The following is a 21,375-nucleotide window of genomic DNA, read 5'->3' on the forward strand; positions in this document are numbered from 1 at the left end:
GACAAAACACCGTCTTTTAGAGGAGTAGCGAAAAAAACAAAAAGAAAAGAAAAAGAGAGATGGAGCGGAGCACCTGGACACTGGACCCTCGCCAGCGTCGGTAGCCGGCCTCCGACCTCCCCCGCGGAGGAGGCAAGCTAAAAGAGAAATCCCTACGGGGACCAGTAAAGTGTCACATTGTCCTGCTACCTCTCCCTCCCCATCTCCGAGTCTCCACTACAGTCTGCCGCTTGTCTGCCCCCACAGAAGCCGCTGCCGCTGCTGGGGCCACCGGGGGAGCTGCCGGTGGAGCCGCCGGAGGGCCAGCCGCCGCCGGCGTCTGCCAGAAGACCAAGGAGCACGATGTGGTGCAGCGGCAGCGGGTGGTGGACCTGTGGAAAGACGGCAAGTCAGAAGGGGCCATCGGGCAGGAGCTGAAGATGCCCAAGTCCACAGTGCACAGCATTATTGTTAAGTACCGGCTCAGCAACACGGTGGAGAACCTCCCGCGCAACGGGCGACCAAAGAAACCCTGAGGGGCCGAGAAGAAGGCGGAAAACCTTTGAATGTAACGCTTAAAAAAAGAAAAAAAGAAAAAGCGACTCAAAAAGAGATGAAAACCTGCATGAATGAGCTCCAAAAGGACCCAGAGACAAAAGCACTTTGACACTGTTGGAATGTGAGAAATGTGAGGAGAGCGAGAAAAGAAAAAGGCTCTCGAGATGCGTTGAAATGTAAAAATGAAAAATACTTTGAGCCACTTTCATCCTCAGAAATTAGCAGAAAGTGGCTCTAAAATGAAAAGGGAGAGGCTACGAGCTCTAATGATGCTGGTGGTGGTGGTGGTGGGTGGGTGGGGGGGGTGGGGGGGGGGGGGGTGTTGAGGAAGAGACGGAAAATGAGAGACACACAATCTGGGAGAAACAAATATTCAAGCAAAGAAAAGAAGAGAAAAGTCTGACTTTGAAGCTCCAGACTGGACGACAGAGGGACACAGCATGTTAATGCAATCACAGGCATTCGTGAATACAGATTTGAAGGCTAAATCGAAGGAAAATGCAACAAAGGAGGATTTTTTTTTTTTTTTTTTTTTTCTTAAATCCTCCTCAAACAGACTTCTTTTTTTTTGTTTCTCCCTCTGAGCCGAGAAGAGATTTCCCCTTGGATCAATTCTTCATCCGCCGGCTGACTGAACAAGCCTGTCCCCTCAGTCTGACCCTGTACTCCCTCATTCCTCCGCAGCCCTACACTCCTCCGTCTCTCTGCATTGCACACACATTAATATATATATATATATATGTATATATATAGACACACACACCGGACCTCATGTACAACCTAAAAACCTGAAAAGATGCTGCGTGTCTGCTGAGCATGGGCAGACGACATCCAGAATAGGGAGGGACAAACTGGATACAGCTTTTCTTTGCACCAGAACGAGGGAGGCAAGGAAAGAGTTTTCTAATTATAAAACACTACTTCTCATGGACTCCGGTGCCCTGGCATTCCTCTGTCCAAATAAGCATAAACCCAATGAGATAGAAGAACAATCAGTAGCAACATCCAATGGGCTGCTCTTCAGATATGTACTGTATTACAAGGCGTATTTTACTGTTGCACCTTTTTTTTTTTTCTTGGAAGGTCACTTGAAGGGGAATATCACTCTACTGAAGAATTTACACTTCCTGTTTTTAAGCCTTATCACGGCGAAAATCTGTATTTATGAGTTGCTCTTCCTCAAAGATAAAGACGCTCATCTATCAGATAGAGAGGAAATGGAGCGGGGGGTGGGGGGGTGGTCTTTGGTCTTTGATGCTCCAAGAGACGTTTCTGTTCTTCGAGCCGCTTTTATTGTGACAGCGTGATGGATTCCAAGCTGGAAAACGTCCCCCTGATCCCTGAGAAAATAAAACACTCTGGACTGTGTCATGGTTTTTCCAGCTTGATGTGCGCGCAGCGGTGGAGCTGTACATCAGGGTGACATCTGAGGCAGGATGAACTCTGCCGCCTCCTTTCTGGAAGGGGGAGAAATGAATTATCAGTCACACAGTCCAAACTCTTCTGGGACGTTTGAGGACTTTCAAGCTGGAACAGAGTGATATTCCCCTTTAAGTTCAACACATCTCCGGACCAGTGAAGTATGGCCCGCAATGAGTGAGTGTGTGTGTGTGAATGTGTGTTCTTCCATTTTTAACAAAGCTAGTCAACATGGTGATACTTGAGATTATTTACTAAGACTGAACGTTTTATTGTATAGAGTATAAAAAAAAAAAAAAAAAAAAAAAGTTTTTTCTATGAATACTTTTTGTATTCCTCAAAATAAGCTTCTCTCATGCATTATTAATCTTTAAATTAAAGTTAATGTATTGCAGCCTTGTGATAATTTTGCTTTAAGATACAGTCAAAAATAAGCAACATTTCAACTCAAATCTGTACTTATTGATATTTTTATATTAAAAATGGATAGAATAACTCATGCATTGTGAATGGTGTTGCTCATAGCGACAAACCCACATAATTGCTCAGCTGAACATGCAGTTCTGGTTTAATTAAAGGGAGCCGTTTAGCATATTTGAGCTTTTTTTTTCTTTTTTTTTTTTAAATCTTTGCGGTTTCAATGTGTGGTTCACTCTGCCATTGTTTTCCAGCTGCGGGCAGCTTTTTTCTACTGAACATGAACCCAAAAAATGTCGAAAACAAGCTGGCAAACGTGGTGGGGCACCAGAATAGAGCTGAAGATGGAAGGACTCGGTTGATAGCCTCTGCATTTGTGAACACGACACTAATATGTCCGCCGTGGTGACTCGCGTACTCCCTTGGCGACCTAAAACAACCGGGCGCTATTTCCGAGACCAATAAGTGAAGCGGATTGGAGGTTTTTGAGAGTCAAAAAAACTGGATAAATCTTGAATGACCCGCAGCAAAGTATGTCAGAGCAGCGGGGCAACGTTACAGATTCATCATTTTTTGTAAACACATGTTCAAGTTGACTAGATGAAGAGCGACTCTTCTCAAGGCCAGTAAATCCTCGAAGCCAAGAGTAGCACCAATGGAGGTTGTTGTCTTCACTGTGGAGGGTATTCCTCCGTCTCTTTGCTGCTGTTTATTTTTTGCCTCCACTGGCAAACATGTCATTGCAAGTTGTGAACGTACAATGACATAACTCTAGTGGCTGGAATACTGTCCTTTTTAACTTTTTATGGCAGAACTAATCCAGTGCTGGTGGTAGGTAGAGTCTTAGAGGTTGAATTTAGTGTATGTCCAACATGGCAGCCATGAGAACCGTCTTCCTCTGGACCAGAACTGGCAACCTGCTCTTTCAAGTCAAAATGGGGTATTAGGCGATATTCAGTGGCTTGATGATCTACCGTAGTTTTTACGTCTCAGTCACGCTACATATTCCAGGCAATATTCATAAGTACTAAGGTACACGTGTGCATTTTCTCAGAAGACCATAAACATGCAAAGATATAATTTAATGCTGAATTACTTGACTTATATTTTTGACCTCCATCTGCATCGTGTCCCACCAGCTGATTGTGAAACTCCTACAACTCTCAGACCTATAAAACACTTTCTGCTCTTTGGACGGGTTCATGATTCTGAAACAAGGTCGAACTCTCTTTCTTTCTTTTTTTTTTCTGTGTGTGTGAAGTTGACAGTTCAGAGGCACAAGGTTGTTCTCCGTTAAAGGTTTTGGCAGCGAAGCAGTCACGCGAAGCATTTCAGCGGACAAAAATGCAGCGTCTCCTGCCAAGATGGCAGCATTCGCTTCTATCAGATAGTAGGCAGGACCTACACGGGAGAGACGCAGACTGACATGTTGGCCAGGAATGCTTATTTTATTGCCTTTTTGGACTTGAGATGCTCCATCTACTGCACTCCAGAGTTTAGGAGAGGAATAAAATGACTGAAGTTTAAGATGTGTCCTTTTATGGGCTGTTGGATTTATCTTTTTCTTTTACTCCAACTGCAACTTGTGCTGCCAAACTAATTTGGAGATGGGAAAAGAAAAAGGTTTTATCTGTCTAACGATGTCTGCCGCTACTGTAAAGCTAAAAGGCCGATGAGTGCGAGCGGGGAGGAGGAGGAGGAGGAGGAGGAGGAGTTTGGATGGAGAGAGGCGAAATATTGCAGAATGACTTTGGCAGCAGAGAAAAAAAATGTACGATGTTGGATGCTGGAGAGGAAATTTGTTATCTGCTGTAGTACAAGTGCTTTATTGAATTCCTCCTCCGGTTTTATCTGCATGGCTCCTTTACCTTATATGCCTTTTTGGTGGAGCACAGCTGACTCTGTGGTTTTCTGAGGCCAGTGTCAATATTGCAAGTTGTAATATTTTTCATTTCGTTCCCGGTTGATGTGGAAACACTTGAAGGTTTTCGTCTGGCTGCTCTTGTAAACAGAAGTGACTCCTTCTGTTTGCTTTCAAACACACCAACCTCTCAATAAAGAAGCTGGTGGCAGTTAAAACTTATTCTCAGGCAAACTTTGTTGATGAATAGTTGCAGCCCTGCTGACCTCTGTGACACCGTGGGCTTTACTTGACTCCTGCACAATAAGAAATGCCTCATATTTTACCAGATGACTACTTTTAATGAGAGAGTGCAACATCAGGTAATTGTTAGGCTGCACACAGTAACTTAAGTCAGAGATAAAAAAAAAAAAAAAAAGAAGAAAATCCAAACTACAAAGATGGATTAAATGTTCATTGTTTCCTGTGCTTCCTTGGTGTTGCTGGCAATGTCAGCTTCTGGCAATAAAAAGAGCAAAGCTTAAAGATTAGTGAACGTTGATACACTAAAGAGTCATTTCTGACTGATTAAGACCCACAGACACAGTTGTAGGCCCCGTTTACATGACATTTCAACAGATCGTTTTGCCATTTCGGTTTCAGAAAAGTTGCGTATTTACAAGGCAACATTTTCAAAACGGTGTCCATTTAGACGGCGTTGGCGCCGTTGTTTGTTTTTGTACTAAAAACCACACACACATGCGTGCAGAGAAAAATACGCTATAAATAGAAATATTGGTATGGACAGATGATGAAGGTGGAGTGTTATTCCAGGAGACTCTCAACTATAAAACTACCAAGTCCCAGGAGAATCTGGACTGGGAGTCACGACACTCTGGAGGAAACGTTGTCGTTATTGTCTTACTTGTGCGCAGAAGAACTATTTACTATGGTTGTGGTGCGCATGCACATTAGCAGCATTTCAGAACGGTTGTGTTTCCCACCCCAATTCCTCGGAGGTGGAGCGTTTTCCAAAAATACCGTTTTCACCCATTTAGACAGAGATGGAGTCAGAGAATTTTTGAAATGTTCCACCATCGGACTATTGTCGTGTAAAGACAGTCTTCACTTGAAAACGTCACGTAAGCAGGGCCCCAAACATGCAGACTTTAATGGTACTTTTTTTTTTTAAATGAAAGCAATACCATTTCTTTCCTATGGGGGCAGCGCTGTGTCAATGTGCCGGTTTGTTTTCCCTCAGTGTGACTCAAGAAGGAGAAAAATGTTGGCTACAGTTTTTTCGTAACTATAAAATAATATGATACTCCCCCGTGGGGAGACAGGAAGCAACAGTGACTCATTACACCTCCACGTGGTACAAAATGGTATCACAAGGCTACATGGGCAGGAAATGGACGCTTTGTAGTAGATACCTTGGGCACAATGCATAAAGATCCTGTAGATAGTGTCGCTGCCGAGTTATTTCCACAATCTTTTTTTTAAAATGATGCACGTTTAAGAATAATTGCATTTTGTAGAGTTCAAAGATTTTTCCAGAAAGCTGCTCACTTACACTTAGCAATAAATGCATAGCAGGCTGCACAGTGGTGTCGTGGTTAACAACCTGACCTCATAGTGGGAATGCAAGCTGGGGAGGGGACCGGGGGGGGGCTTCTGTGTTTAGTTTGCATGTTCTCCCTGTGTGTGTATGTGATTTCACTCCCACTCGCACACCTCTGAGTTGTCCAATGGTTTTGTCATTGTTTTTCCGTCAAAAACCATTTGTGTTTGCAATGCACATGTTTCGTGCTCTTTCACCCAGTCTTCACCTCCATTTGTTTTGCCCTTTATCAGATTTTGTCTGCACCCTCCACACACACACACACACACTGAGTCGTTCTTTTCATCCTCTCCACTGGCCCCTGTTGGCCAAGTGCCATACGTTTTCCCATAAGTGGTCCCCCTCTGGTTTTAGACAGACACGCCCCCCCCCACCCCCACCCTTTCCCCTCTCTCCACAAACGTCCTCAGCTCAATACACTCCTTATCACATCTTTGATCTGCACGGGGGTGTTATGACAGTTTATCTTTTCCCGTGGCGCGAGTGAGCGCAGTGTGCTGTTGGTCTATTCTTGGCTTTGTTTTGAAAGCAGCACTAAACTCGCCTCTCCACTCCCCGAGCACGTTCATGATAGCGCACAAATGTGGGAAACGCAGATCCCTTCGCCGGCCAGCTGTGCAGTCGCGCAGAAAAAGAAGTAGCATGTGTGTAGTGGTGTGTCTGTGTCCTCATGTGCCTGTCTACACGTGTGTGTGTGTGTGTGTGTGTGTGTGTGTGTGTGTGTGTGTGTGTGTGTGTGTGTGTGTGTGTGTGTGTGTGTGTGTGTGTGTGTGTGAGAGTGTCTGGACTCATTGCTGGCCTCACTTTCAAACGTCGTGTCATTATTGTAAACACAATGCTGTATATGTAATATGATATATTAATGTACTGTATCATTCAAGTTTTCTCATTAAAAAGATATTATAAGGCTCATTTCATATTAGTTATGTGTGTAAAGAGGATTTTTCTTTGTGCAAAATAACATTACAAAGCCACGGCATCATTGACAAGCACCACATAAGCACCAGAGGTATTTTTAGTGCTCACACTTCTCGAACTCGGGCCACATTTCCCACAATGTTAAGAGGATGTTCCTCCCTTTTTCAGCTTTGCAAATATTTCTTTTCTCCGGGATAAATGTTTTGAAGGAGATGTGTGTGGGGTTGTTTTTTTTTGTCTCCAGGTACGTGAACGTTCAGCTTCAAAACTGTCAAGTTCAATGGAGTTCTTATAAACACAACGACCTCGGTCTGTTCAGTATTTATAAAAATTGAGCAATTGCTTTTGTAAAGAGGATTTTCACACAGAGTGAAAATGTTAAAAGAGCAAAAAGGATCTTTTTGTCTGAAACGGGAGAATCTCACTGTTATTCCACCTCGCAGCCTCGCTTTCTTTATTTCTCCCTCCCCCGAGAGCCCCAGCTCTCGGCTAGAAATGCATTAAAATTCTGTTTTAAAAACACACTAACCTCAAATTCAACGTTAAATCGTGAAGTAAATTGAGTTCAAAAGATTAGGAGAGTGTGTGATGTCCAGACTGGTGTCCAGATGTTGATTCTGAAGAGAAACTTGAGGCTGAGAAAAAGGTTGATTGGTGGAACATCAAGGATAAAGTCAAACGTTATCCGCAGGGACTTGCTGTGTCTTCACCTGTAAAAGGGAGCAGCCAAGTCCTTTCAAGGCACAGCAGCACTAATCTGTCTCACATTGTTTCCATCCTTCAAGCCAATAACATTTCAACCGAGATGCTCAGTCAGCACTTTTACTCACCTTTGTCATTGCTTGTTTTTTTTTTTTGTTTTTTTTTCCTTCTGCTGCACAACTCGCTGAATATTCCGCAAGTATCTGTCTCACCTCATCACAATAACGTATATTCAATGTCTTCACATCAGAAGACAAGCGGCTTCTCACTTCTTTCGCCTTGACTTAGACACACATGGGTCACATTTATTCAAGTTATTCAGGAGATTTGCGTTTCGGGTCAAGTTATTCATCTCCAAAGGACTTTTCTGTGCTCGCTCTGAGGAAGAATAATCTGCTTTTCGAGCGTTCTGAGCTGAACTGATGTCTTTCTCTCTCTCTTTCTCTCTCTCTCTCTCTCCCCCTCTTTCCTTTTTTCCTCCTCTGCAGTCCTGAACGGGCCTCCCATGTCTGTAAAGAAGGAGCGTGAAGTGGAGCTGCTAGTCAACCGGCGGGAGCAGCGCAGCGGAGAGGTCATCTGCATCGACGACTAGACAAAACACACACACACACAATCATGCATGCACACGCACACACTAAACACACCCATCTGCTGCAGAAGATCTCTTCCACTTCTGACCCACGTGTTGAGTGTCCCGACTAACCGACTGGGCGAAGGTGATTGGAGTTGTGCCCTTTAATGCACGCTGGAGTCATCTACGTTTCACTTCTTCTGACTGGTACTGCCCCGAAAACGTGCACTCACACACACACACACACGTGCACTTACTGTGCACAGCCGCACACACACACACACACACACACACACACACACACACACACACACACACACACACACACACACACACACACACACACACACACGACTTGTCTCGTAACTTCTTATGACCTTCTCTCGTCTGCCTCAAACCATTATACTCCTCATGAACGGGCCTCCTCACACAGGCCTCCTCCTCCTCCTCCTCTAGGGACGCTTCTAACCTCACACACCCACACACACACACACACCCATGCACACGCACACACACGCACACAACGCTAAACTCACCTCAACCTTTGTAGAATCTCTTTATAATCCATATAACCCCCCCCCCCCCCTTTCCCCCCGCCCTTTTAAACTCTCAACGGAAGCTGCATGTGAAACTAAACTCATTTTTAGCATTGCCCTCCATCTCCTGAAGCATGCTCTAATCACACTAATGCTGTCTCGTGGAAAGGAAAACAAAAGAAAAACAAAAAAAAAAGACAAAAAACAAATAGAGAGGTATCAAGCTGTGCCTACAGTCGTTTTAATACTGTTTCTAATTCTCAGAGAGAGGCTGAATCTCTGGTTTCTCAGTCCGAGCAGCTCCAAGCACAGCTCCAGCTTTTCCTTTTCTTTTTCTTTTTGAACTTTTGTTTAGATTTTTTATTTTATTTTTTTCCCCAAAAGGTACATGTGGAGATAAAACACCTGTAGAAAGTTATGATATGATAAATGTCCCCCCCCACCCCCCTCCCCTTCCCGATTCTAGTTGATGTACAGAGCTTTGAGGTATTTTTGGGGTTCGTTCCAGAAAGAGGGCTTCACCACGACGACGCCATTTTTCAGAGACCTCCTATGAATGTTTTTAACCTTTCATAAGCAGTGTTATTAAAAAAACCCGATGGAAAAACCCTCCGCACTCCCCTCGCTCCCCTCCCCCCGTCTCCTTTCAATCAACTCTTTTTCCATCTTTTTTTTTTTTTTTTTCCATTTCTTTCTACGACATCCTGTGATATACTTTGCATATTTAAACAGCTCATGCGTGTTTCTCTTGTGTTTTTACTCTCGCAATTATGAGTATTGTTGTCGTCGATGTTGCTGTCGTTCTCGCCGTCGCTATTTGAGAAAGAGCTTCTACCAAAAGAGACATTTTTTTTTTTGGTTTTGTAACAAGAAACTAAGTGAGAAACAAAAACAACACGGCGCGTGCGCAACAAGCGACGCACCTCTTCGCCATGTTCATCCAAGAGCGCGCAAAAAACGAAGAAGTTGAGCGAACTTCAGAAGTAGATATATTACGAGAAAAACTCGTGTTTTTTTTTCCTCTTGCTTACATTTTAGATTTGGGGCTTGCAAGTGACATACATATATAGAGAAATAGGCCATATGTAACCCTGAATGCTTCTATGAGCAAAAAGAAGACGCATACTATCTAACGCCAGTAAATAAAAAGAAATACACGCGTATTATCTGGAAAATCAAAGGCTGGAAACCCATTTTATACAACGCACCGTTTAAAAACGCCTTAATAATCATAGCTGAACAAATGTAACATCATTCAAATGAATTAAGAACCTGATGTCAACCTGTAAATCCTCGTCAGAACTGTTGATTTCTCCCAAGGATCTCCCTGCAAAGTACTCTGAATCCATGTTACTGAAGGTTTTGTCAGCCCGGAGCGAAGATGTTGCATCAAAAAGAAAAAGAAAAACCCCAACAACAACCAAGCACTTATTATTATTATTTTTGTTTTGTTTGTTTGTTTCCACTTTTACTTTGTCCTATTTCCGGAACTTTGTGTTGATTTCTGGGTATCTGGTGTCACAGTGTATGTAATGGTGCCCATCAAACGATGAATGGCAGCGAAAACATGTCGACGATGACGCGTCTCCTTTTATTTCTTTTTCCTTTTTTTTTTTTCTCTTTTTTTTTTTTTTTTTTGTTTGTAATAAAACTGAATGAAATGATGAGACTCCCCGTGTCCATCGTTCTTTCTGCTCCCTCCCAGACATCTCCGCTTCCCACGTTCAAATGAGCTGAAATCACATTTTCGAGACTTAAACTGAAAACAGATTTGTGTCTGAAATATATTCTCCTTTTTTTTCCCCGATGACCTCCCCTGATATGTTGGCTCGCTTTGTCGCTCCACAAATGAGCAACTATTGCCAATTTAATACATTTTTCTAATACTTGCAGTACTTCTAATGGCTTACAATCACATCTCCATATTGGCACTTCTATTTAACATCTATTTAGCCAATAACAGTCACAGAACACATCGTTTTTCTGATTAAAAGCTTTTTTTTTTGTCGCAGGACACAAACAACACTACAAACAATTGTGAATTATAAATATACATGCACAAAAGGATCCTGTACTAAACAAAAAAAGTAATGCCATTGCATATAAAATGCATTTGATTTAAAAAAAAAAAAAAAGGAAATTGGGGTTAAACTTTCATGAATACATAATCCTCTCACCTGCGTTCATTCAATTCAATTTCATTTCAAGGCATTTTCACGGAAGAAAAAAAACAAAACCAGCAATTCTTCTACATGAGCAAGCTGGAGAAGGTGGAGAGCAAAAACTACCTTTCCCAAACTTAGAGGTGGAGACTTTCTTCTTTTTCCGGTCGGAGTTACGGATGAGAGGGGAGAAAAGTGTAAGACGGAGGTTAGACATACAACAACATCCAGCTGTTAAGAAATCAATGTTTTCATTCTCAATGTTGATTTATTTGATAAAGATCCTTGTGGCGGGACGACAGGTGGAAACACTTCTATGGGTGAAGGATTCATCCATCCATCCATCCATCCATCTTCGATACCGCTTCATCCACTCATGGGAAGAACATGCAAACGCCACACAGAAGGTGAGAGCCTCACCACGGTTCCACTGCGCAGCCATGAAGGATTCAGGTTCTAACATAAAACAAATCCTTGAAAATATTCATGTTCTTAGTATTTATTTTTTTTTCCTCATATTAGTCTTTGAGAAGAACTTGTGATGAAAAAAAAAAAAGACTTACCAGCTTCGTTAAATCTACATGATTCATGCTTTTTAGCTGGTGGACGCCATCGGCCATCGGCAGTAATGTCTCAGACAATCCGGGGGGGGGGGGGGGGGGGGGGTCAATGTGTTCACGTTGAATTATTCTGCATTAAGAACTTTGCTGCTTTTCATTGACAACAGTCGACTTGAATCTGAATCCCCCGTCTGAGCAAACAGCTTGAACATCCTCGGAGACTAAAAGCTGCTGAGTCGGCGTGCTTTGATGGCAACGGTGGATTCTGCTGCCTGAGAGGGAAGAAGTTGCTGATGTGGGATGTTGTGAGAACAAGTCATTGATTCAGTGTCTCCTCTCCATCACTCTTTCCCCTCTCTCTCTCTCTCTCTCTCTCTCTCTCTCTCTCTCTCACACACACACACACACACAGACACACAGAAACTGAAGAAGCAGATGGTCCATGATTCAACATGACTAGCGGTGAGGAGTCGTCCCGCTTTGTTATTCATTGATGCCACGCACTTCACTATTTACTGTTATCACGGCTTTACGAGTCCTGAAGGCCGAGGCTGCAGATTATGTCAAACTCCTGCGAGGTGCAGACTGGAGCTCATGGCAGAGAATGAATCGAGCCTCTCGGGGGGAGGCTCCTCTGTCCTGTACGTTCACTTCATATGTGGGAGCGACTTGTCATATAGCTAACATATGATAAGGAGATTTATTTTAGTAATTTTTTTTAAATCACACTGTGAAGCTGTTTGGAGATAAAAAAATAAAAAAAATAAAAGTTGATTTACTCACGTCCTCCAGACAACAATCAAGATAACTTTTTATTTGTACTTTTTCAACCATAAGTTTAAATCAATTTTATTTTTTATTAACAATAACAACAGGGGCAGGGGGTGGGACAAGTTTTTTTTTTATTCCCTGTAAAGCACTTTGTGCTGCATTCTGTGTGCAAAAAGTGCTCTATAAATAAAGTTTGATTTGATTTCAGTAAGGATTGCCAGCCTGACAGTGAACTTCATCCATTCTCCAGTCAGCTTTAGGCGGCCACACACACACACACATTCACACTCACACCTGCGGGCAATTAGGAGTCATCAAGCGCAGGAAGAACATGCACAAGAAGCTGTGACGTCTGCTATAGAACGAGAGGGTCGTCTTCCATTCTGATGGTTAGTAGTTCCACCTGTCTGTCTGTGTGTGTGTGTGTGTGTGTGCGCACCAATGTGTATATATGATCAGTATAAAGTATGGCTCAATTCATCACCAATTTGCCATTTTGGCTGTTGTGCAAGTTGCACTGACTTAAACAGACTTGTTCACATTTTGAGAATGACCAGTTTTTTTTTTTTGTAAACAATAAGGAAGGTTTATTCAACAGTATTTAGGAAGAGTGACACAAACACTCGCATACATCCTCATTTAACAGACAACTTCTTCACAAGAGTTCACAAGAATTTCCGAGGTGGTAATAAACTTTGACATTTTAGTTAAAGACAAAAAAAAAAGAAAAAAAGAAGGAATCAGGGCAAGGAAGTGTGTTTAAGACTGTGTGTGGTGACGGGGGAGGGCCAAGGCATGTTTTCCCTCAAAGACTTCAAGCTATGTGGTTCAGGTTCAGATTCAGGAAGTGAAAATTTAGATGGCTGGTGTGTGTGTGTGCACAGAGAGGACATTCAGGGGTGTGTGTGTGTGTGTGTGTGTGTGTGTGTGCGGTCTGATTGGTGCTGACAGGGAAATATGAGGTGCGCGGGGATGTGGAGAGGGGCGACAGACACAAGAAGGGAAACGATGAGGAAATCACACAGGATATAATGTCTGCGCTTCTTTTTTCTTCTTTTTTTTTTTTTTTTTCCATTTGAAAAACATGAAGGTCCAATTAAAAAACACTAGCGTTTCTGCAGTAAAGTGCTGAGGAGAAACCAATGTGGTCCATCCACAAAAACTACTTATAAACAAGAGTGGGAGTGCAGAAACCCACTGCTAGAAATACACACTGTTTGTATTGTTGCAGGGAATATTACAGAACGCAGCAGCGTGTGAGAGAATGGAAGGAATTTCATTTCTAAAAAAGAAAAAAAAAACACATAGAGCTGAAGAAGTGATTAAAGAACAAGCTGAATATCTCAAGTGGGTAAAATAGATATATATATTTTTTTCAATTAAAGCTTTTTACTTGTGCCATTTCCAAATAAGCGGAGCTTTCTGGATATTTTCTGAGGTTATCAAGAACAGCGTGTGTGCCTGCGTAACCTGGAACTGCGCCATTCGAAGTGGATTTTGGATCGACTCCACACTTTCTGCAGACTTTGGAGTCACGCGTATGATTTACAGTGAGGACAAAACAATCTCCCGCTATCGTGAATTCAGCGGTGAAGAGAAATGAAGAAGCGCCGCAACAAGCTCTGGAACAGGACCGGCTGCTGCGAGCACACGCGCCAAGACAATATAAATATAATAATATCAACATTTAGGGCCCAAACAAAGGTTAGATTTTTTTCCTGTTGTTGTGGGATTGCATGAGTTAAACTGTAGTAGCAGCAAAGGCAGCAATGTTTTAATAAACTTCTTGATTCAAAACCTAAACGTGCCATGCTCAATGGTATCCTAAGAAAACGTCTGGATTCCGTCACGTTAACCGTGAAACATTTGAATTATCCCTACGAAACAAGTGTGGACCAATGAGGAATCTTCAAACTTCTCATGCATGCCTCATCGAAACCTCATCGGTTATTCTCGAAGCAGCAGGTGCAAGACGGTGGGGCTGGTGTCAAATTACAAGCACTGAATCCTGCATGTGGAATTCCGGGGGGGGGGGGATCATAAAGGGATCGTTCCACTTTTTTTTCCACTTTTTTTTCTTCCGATCGTTGTTTTATGGACGCCAATAGTTTCACAAACCAATTAAAAAGGCCAACTGATGTGTTTTTCTCCTTCTCCGGACATTTACATTTACAAAAACAACCTGGAGATGATGGTTATAGACATCAACAAGGTGAGAGAAAAGCAAAAAAAAACAAAAAACAAAGACAAAGATACACTTTAAGCTGCTTTTCTTGCCAAACCTTGCACCTACTTTTCAAAACTATACAGTCATTTCATCTTAGAAAAGAGAACAAATTCACATCCATGTCGTATAAACATACTTTTGCCAGCTCCCGTCTTGTTGCACGTATGTAAAATGTGTGTGACATATATATACAAAGTATTAAAGGAGAAGGCTTGCAGTATTTCACACTGGTACATACAGATTGCATTGTAACGATCATAAAATCAGTATTTGTAAAAAAAAAAAGAAAAAGTTGATTCATTAGATTTTATACGCAAAAAAAAAACAAAAATACTGCAATATATAAAATATAGATATCAATCCGTGAAGGCTTTTATAGACGCTCGCAGAGGCGCTCTGAGCTGTGGGAGTGGAAGTGCATGCACAGCTTTACAGTCAGTCCTTAAAAAAAGTGAGTTTAAGCACAATTTATTGCATGATACGAAGACTAAGATGAACATCCAAGGAATTTTCTTTTTATATGACGCTCTTTATCTACAGAGCAGCTTCCATCACATCTGTTTTCCCGGCTCACATTCATCCAGGCTCTGCGTTCGCTGCGGGTCTTGGTCTTAATCCAACAAAATGGCGTTCCAAAACAGCCAGTCCAGGGAAAGAAATTCCACAACAGCTTCCACAAATGTCAGGTTTGTCCTTCAAATTAATGTCTACGGCAGGAAGCTGCACTATGTGATGCCTCAACTGCTTCGGACTGTTTCACCACGTAGGAAAAAAAAGAAAGAAAGAAAAGAACAGAAAACGAGCCTCGTCGGGACAAAAACAAGTCAATTCTGTTGTAACTTGCGATGAGTTTGTGCGCTCGTAAAAAAAAAGAAGAAGAAAAAACAAAAAGAAGAAGAAGTTTCCAGGCCAGATCAGACGAGCGCCGAGCCTCAGTTGACTCTGAAGATGCTGAAGACGTGCGGCGAGGCCGAGGTGCTGCCCACGGCGTGGAGTCTGAAGGACGAGCCCGTGATGGCCTGCAGCTCCGTGCCGCGGTCCAGCCGCAGGAGGCCGGACACCTGGCACGGCTTCAGGAAGTGGAACGGGTGCGGGCCGGCGGACGGGGTCGTCCCGTATCCCTCCATGCACTGCAGCTTATGAGGCCTCTGGCCGCTGGTCACCACGTCCAGCTTCACGTACTGAGACTGCTGCTCGTTGAACAACACCTGGGAGGGGAGGGGTGGGGGGGCGGGGGGGCAACGTCTCGTCAGGAGGAGGCAGACACACACACACAACCTTGTCCTAGACTGTTTTAATGAATACTAAACAGAGTACATCAGTATTTCAAAGGTTCCTGCTATCGTGGCTCGGACTCTCTTTTTTTTCTCTTCTTCTTCTTCTTCCCCTTTTAGTGAGATTTTCTCCAGACTTCTGTCAGCCTGACAACACCGAAGTCTGGATACATGAGATTTGTTGAAACCCGATATCCACGTCTCCAGAAAACACTGAGTGCTAGAACAAAATGAAGGTTTAATTTGTAGACCAACCTTTTCCAAATCCTTTAGTTTCAGGACTTTTTAAAGACGCGTCTAATCTCACCAGCTTCGGCAGATGATTTCAGATAAAAGGAAAAATGTCAAACTCATCTATTCATGAAGAACCTTCTCATCATGTGTTCCCACCAAATTTTCAAGCGTCAGTACAGGCCTCTTCTCCTACCTCCGTCCACTTGAGGGTCACGGGGATGTGAAGTCAGTCTCAGCTGACTGTGGGCGGAGGCTTGGTAAACCCTGGACGGGGCTGCCAGTCCACAGACACACACGTTCACATTTAGAGTCGTCGATTAACCTCAAACGCATGTTGTTGGACTGGAATCAAACCGGGGATGTTTTTAACTGCGAGGCCCACTGCGATTTTAACGGTCGTTCTTTTGGAACTCGTGGCGGCTGCAGCTTAAAGTGGCTGTTTAAAGTTTGTAGTTGAAACTAAAACTACAACTCCCAGCAGAGGCTCACCTGGCAGAAGAGGAAGTAGACCCCCGCCTTCTCCACAGTGAAGGTGCCGTGCTCCTTGTTGTACCTCACTGCTTTCGTCATATTCAGTGTCCTCTCCTCCCAGCCCTTTATCACACCGCCTTCTCCGACTGTCACACACACACACACACACACGTCCAAAGTTATTCATCCTGCAGACCAAAGACTGGAAGGTCATCCCCCGTGCTTCAGTTTCATGACTCTTACCTTGCTGAGAGGAGACTTTGGTTACTGGTGGAAAGCGAAAGAGACATAGAAAGAAAGAGGAAAGTCAATTAAGGTTTTATGAGCGCAATCGTATAGGGGTGTATGATTGAAACCACTTCAGCAGATGCTACGCGAGACGGCTACGGGGGGATCTGCCAAGCCACTTACTCTCAAAATGAGACGCCGCTTTCTTTCCACTTCCATTCCTCCCGCGCAGCGTCCCCCCTTTCAGAGAGGCAGAGGAAGGAAGAATATGAGCTTCAATGCAAAGAAAATAACCTCTGTGGGTTTTTTTGATAAAACAATCATTGCCATGTGTATGTGTCTAATAACATAGTGCGTTAATTTGCCGCCATTTCGACTCGACCTGGCTGGTTTTAATGCGGTTAGCAGATGGGCAAAGGATTTCCTTTCACGTGCGTCGATATATTTCCTCAAACTGTTATTTTCGGTGAAAAAAAAGAGTGTGCCTCTTTTATTTTATTTTTTTTGTTCCCCTGTGGGGGCTAATCTCAGTGCCAGCTGGTAGCAGTCATCTAGAAAACACAGAAGGCAGAGAGAGAGAGAGAGTGGAGAGCAGCGAGCGTGGAGGGTCAAGCGGTGAAAAAAAAAAAAAAAAAAAAGAGATGTACAGCAGACAAGAGAGCATTAAAGAGCAGCATTAAGAGACAAAGCTGAAGGGCTCGAGGGCTGAGGAAGAAAAATGGAGTGCTGGAAAAAGAGAGACAAAAAGGTCTTTGGCTGCTGCGCGACCCGACAAGACTCGACTGAGAACAGAGCGAAGCAGCAGCTAAGTCTCCGGCTGGGATAAATACAATAAATAAAACACACACACACTGAAAGGCCGGCGCTGAGGAGCGCCTGCTCCTGTTACTCACCGAAGGTTTATTTTAGCCTCGCGATCTGGCCTGCGGGGAGCGATTTCAAACGCTGATACAACCCGAGTATGGACTGTGGAGTACATACTTTATGTCTCAGCCAAACACCGGCCCCTCGCCATCATTCAGGAATATTTAAGCCCCTGCTTTAAAAAGGCTCACAGGTGGCTGACCTGCAGACGGAGGATTTGCTACGGGCCAGCGAAAAGCCCAAAGAGCCCAAAAGGCTGGCAATGCCTTTTTCCTGACTTGAACTGTCAGTCACCAGCAGAGAACGTAACGGCCGTGTCCTGCCGCACAGAGACAGTCGCATTTACACAAGATGGATCAAAATAGTTTGAGAGGATTGTTTTGTCACGTTTGGACATTGACCCCTCGACGGAGGCGAAGCACAAAAGCGCCTGAAGGTTCACCCTCGGACAAACTGTGCACAATAGAGCGGTCCCATGATGGTGACGCAAGCGGGAGCTATAAATACTGCAATGATAGGTCATCAAATATCGCTGCTTTCACAACAAATCATAGCTGTGTCAGTCGTGTGCTCAGGGCGGAGACAAAATCAATTTCATTGCCCAGAAGCGTGCGACAAGGCCTCCAATCTCGCGCCAGCTGGTTTTCTGGGCTCCGCGGCTGCTTCTGGTCGGACCTGTAATTTTTGAAACAGTCATCCAGCTGCCTACTTTTTCCTGTGTCAACTTTTAGCAGCGGGTAGTGGCTGCGGCCCGCTCAGACCCAACCAAAGTGGCATGTGGGCCAGGACATGGCCAGGGTTTGTGTTAAATGTTCTTCCCAAAAAAAACAACAGTTGGTACGCATATTGTGTCTGTGGTGATTTTTTTTGGTGTATGTGTGTGTGTGTGTGTATGGAGGGGGCATCTAAAAAGCACAAAACTTCCATATGTTAGTGGCGCTGGAGTCAAGAATAAGTTTGGAGTCGTAGTACCGTCTCTTTTCACTCGCTGTCCCACCAGCAGCTCTCTCTTCTCCAGAATGAGCTGAACAATGGCTTTCCTCTGCGTGTTGACCTGTCCAGAAAGGGAGAGCAATAGAGAGCGAAAGAGGGAGAAGGGAAAACACATTATCAACAAGTATTCCGTTTGTCACTCGCAGCTTTTTCTCTGCTGGCACTGAACCACAGGCGGCCTCTTGAAACCAGCCACATAAGCAGGCTGGTCTTTTCCAGTCCTCTGCCCCACGCTGCCAGGCCAGCTTTAGATCCACCACTTCCTCAGAGACCGGTTGCGACACCTAATGCATGTTTTCAGCGCTTTACATTCCTCACGTCTTTTCCCTCCTCTTTGCTTTTTCTTTTTCTTTTTTTTTTTTCGAGAAAGAAATGAATTTTGTCCAGCCAGCAAAGTTTTTAATTCCTTGGCTTGAGAGGGGCCCAGCTGAATGACCGAAGGAGAGTTTAGATTAAGAAGGAGACGAAGTCGCTCCGGGGGAAAAAGTGTGTTTAAATTTACTGCTACTGTTGAAATGGAGGCAGAGAGTTGCACTCAGCTCTCCAGACGTTCACTGACTGGCTCTCATCAGAAGTTGGCCACTGGTCAAATGGACAGAAAGGGCCCCCCTTGGGAAAGGGTCCAGCATCAACACTCCACGTGTCCAATTTTGTGTACGTGCTCATATATATATGTGTGTGTGTGTGTGTGTGTGTATGTGTGTGCAGGTTTGTCAACATGATACACAGCCAACCTGCCCCCCCCCCCCCCCTCCCCCTTTCTGAAATCCAGTGCAACCTGGTTTTGTAAATAGTCTGAACTTGAAACCAGAAGAATTTCCATCAGCTCCTTTTGGCTGCTTTTAGGAAAATAATCTGTCCTGTGATGCAACCTTGTGCTGGAGTCTCACAACTGCTGCAAGTGCAAGGGCTCTAAAAAAAAAAAAAAAAAAGTGCACTTTGCACGAGACAGTGCCCGGATTTAAGACGATTTACTGCGAGTTGGAGTCAGATTGAAGTTGCACTTTCATCCAGACACATGCATGAAAAGTGGCTTTGCAGGCTGCAGCTGATTTACACTTGCCACACTTCATCTTCCTGCCTGTTTCACGCCTCCAGCCTGAGCAGCGCAGTCAGTGGGGTATAAAGTGCTTATGAGCCAAATAGTTTCCAGTAAATTGAGATAAAACTGGAGCACAACTGGCACCAGGGTGATTAAATATGGCGGGGGGGGGGGGGGGGGGGGGGGGTCGGCACACAAAATAAGCTTTGCACAACTTAAATGCATTTATTGGTAAGAGCAAAGGAACTAATGCCAAGCAGGGAAACGGTGCCACAAAGCGCAGTACGTGCAAAAAGGCGAGAGAAAAGGGGAAAGGGGGGGGTTAAGTGTGGAATTGAATTTGTCCATAGACCCCCCGCCAGGATTCCCGTAACCGCAGCCACGAAAGAAGTTGCATAACTTGATAGGTCTTTAAAACAAAAGTTTAAAGTAAATATTACTGTCGGTGCAAATATGCACGCAGTCCCGAGAGGAAGTGAAGCTCGGATGTTTATTTTATAAAGTCCAAACACAAACCTGCTCGAGTCGGTCCTGCAGGATCTTGAAGGACTGAGACAGGTCCCGCGTCTGTCGCCAAGTCCACGCCGTGAAGACTGCGCTGCATGCGGCCAGAGACAGAGCCAGCAGCGCCAGAGAGACCCAGACGACCCGCAGCTTGCGCACTCGCCTCCTCTGCAGAATCCGATGCATATTGTGGTGCGCAGGCTTTGCACTGCTTCCTACTCACCGCCGCGGCAGACCATCCAAGAGCCACACTTCAAGTCCATTCCAGCAGCAGAGCATGAAGTCCCCTCAGACGCATTGCGCACGGTCCAGAACGAGTGGACAAGTCCGTAACTTTACACCCACCGCTTGGAATCAGGGCTGATCTGTATCTGCTCCTTGATTTTGAACTGACGGATGACTTTTAAAGCAACAAAACATCCGACCCGCCGTCCTCACGGGCCACAGCCACCATCCTTCATGTGCTCCAAACTGGAGGAAAGTGTGCGCATCAACTGTTGCATCCTTCTGCTTGTGATTCGTTGACTCAGCTCTCTTGTCTTCCCTTTAAAACAGCGCGCCGGGGGGTCAGGCTATTAGACAGAAGAGTGGATTCACGCGCGCTCGCGCAGCCAGAGGTGAACTTCGCGTGCGCCCCCGGAGGAGCTCCGACGGTCAGACACCGGCGAGGTGAGGAGAAGGGGGAGAAGAAGGAGCTTCCGCTGCTTGTCAAATCACTTTCATCAACTCGCATGGCTTCGAAATATGTGCAGCTCATGTGTGCGTGCGGTGCCGCTTGTGGCCGCAGGGTGGCGGTGTGCGTAAAGGCACCACAGGCCGAGTGCGCTTTTTTTCTTCTGTCCACTCAACAGGGTCAGAGGTGAATTCAGGGTACACTCCCGACCTGTCAGCAGTTCATCTCAGGGTAAAAACAGAGACAGACACTCACACACATCAATTTGGTGCCACCCATCAGCCTCAAATACATGTTTGTTTGTTTGTTTCTTTCTTTCTTTTTTTCAAAAACTATGATTAGAAACCAGAGTACCAGTTGAACCACGCATGCACAGGGAGAACCTGCAAACTGCACACTAAAAATGAGGAACTTCACACCTTAAGGTGGGAATGCAAAGAATTCGACCACTCTGCAGCACTTAACTGAAAATCAAACTTCAACAATTGAAGTTATCATTACTACTAAAACTGCCGTCGCATGGTAGTTTAGTTAATTCACTCTTGCCTCAAACAAAAAAGGTCAGGAGTTCTAGTGTGGGTTTCTATACTGCTTTATCGTGTGCAGGGGCGCCAATGGACAGGTACCAGGTGAGAGAGACAGACAACCACACACACACACACACATATGGGTAATTTAGGGTCACCAATTAACCTCACATGCACGTTTTTGGACTGTGGGAGGAAACCAGAGTACCTGGAGGAAACCCACTCACACATGGGAAGAAGGTGCAAACTCCACAGCAGTATTTGACCCCAGACCTCCTCGCTGT

The 21,375-nt window shown here is 44.4% G+C and overlaps 2 protein-coding genes across 3 annotated transcripts in view; one reads left to right on the forward strand and one right to left on the reverse strand.

Moving 5' to 3' along the window:
- Nucleotides 1-8,174, forward strand: part of chd3 (chromodomain helicase DNA binding protein 3) — a 48,816-nt gene extending 40,642 nt beyond the window's left edge. Inside the window, exon 40 of one of the 2 annotated variants that reach the window (XM_080486755.1) lies at nucleotides 7,943-8,174. In XM_080486755.1, the coding sequence (XP_080342881.1) occupies nucleotides 7,943-8,046 (104 nt within the window). In that variant the 3' untranslated portion in view covers nucleotides 8,047-8,174. Of the gene's footprint in view, nucleotides 1-246; nucleotides 716-7,942 lie in introns of those variants that run through there. The other variant, XM_080486754.1, reaches the window with a different exon arrangement.
- A 4,951-nt stretch (nucleotides 8,175-13,125) lies between these two features.
- tnfsf12 (TNF superfamily member 12) lies at nucleotides 13,126-20,406 on the reverse strand. The gene is made up of 6 exons (XM_080486034.1): nucleotides 19,904-20,406; nucleotides 18,325-18,406; nucleotides 16,672-16,728; nucleotides 16,504-16,527; nucleotides 16,279-16,406; nucleotides 13,126-15,489 (listed from the first exon to the last, which is right to left on the reverse strand). Exons 1-6 carry the CDS (start codon nucleotides 20,075-20,077, stop codon nucleotides 15,214-15,216), a joined length of 741 nt encoding a protein of 246 aa, XP_080342160.1. The 5' UTR covers nucleotides 20,078-20,406; the 3' UTR covers nucleotides 13,126-15,213.
- Between the last annotated feature and the right edge of the window lie 969 nt (nucleotides 20,407-21,375).

This window comes from Lipophrys pholis, assembly GCF_963383615.2.
Source record: "Lipophrys pholis genome assembly, chromosome: 18".
Taxonomy (NCBI): Eukaryota; Metazoa; Chordata; class Actinopteri; order Blenniiformes; family Blenniidae; genus Lipophrys; species Lipophrys pholis.

Excerpts from the sequence above, each read along its gene's own strand:
- tnfsf12 (XM_080486034.1), bottom strand. The coding sequence starts at position 20,077 with ATGCATCGGATTCTGCAGAGGAGGCGAGTGCGCAAGCTGCGGGTCGTC. Across the intron at positions 18,407-19,903 it reads TGCAGGACCGACTCGAGCAG|GTCAACACGCAGAGGAAAGC; the intron begins GTTTGTGTTTGG and ends CTTTCTGGACAG. Across the intron at positions 15,490-16,278 it reads TCTACTTCCTCTTCTGCCAG|GTGTTGTTCAACGAGCAGCA; the intron begins GTGAGCCTCTGC and ends CTCCCCTCCCAG.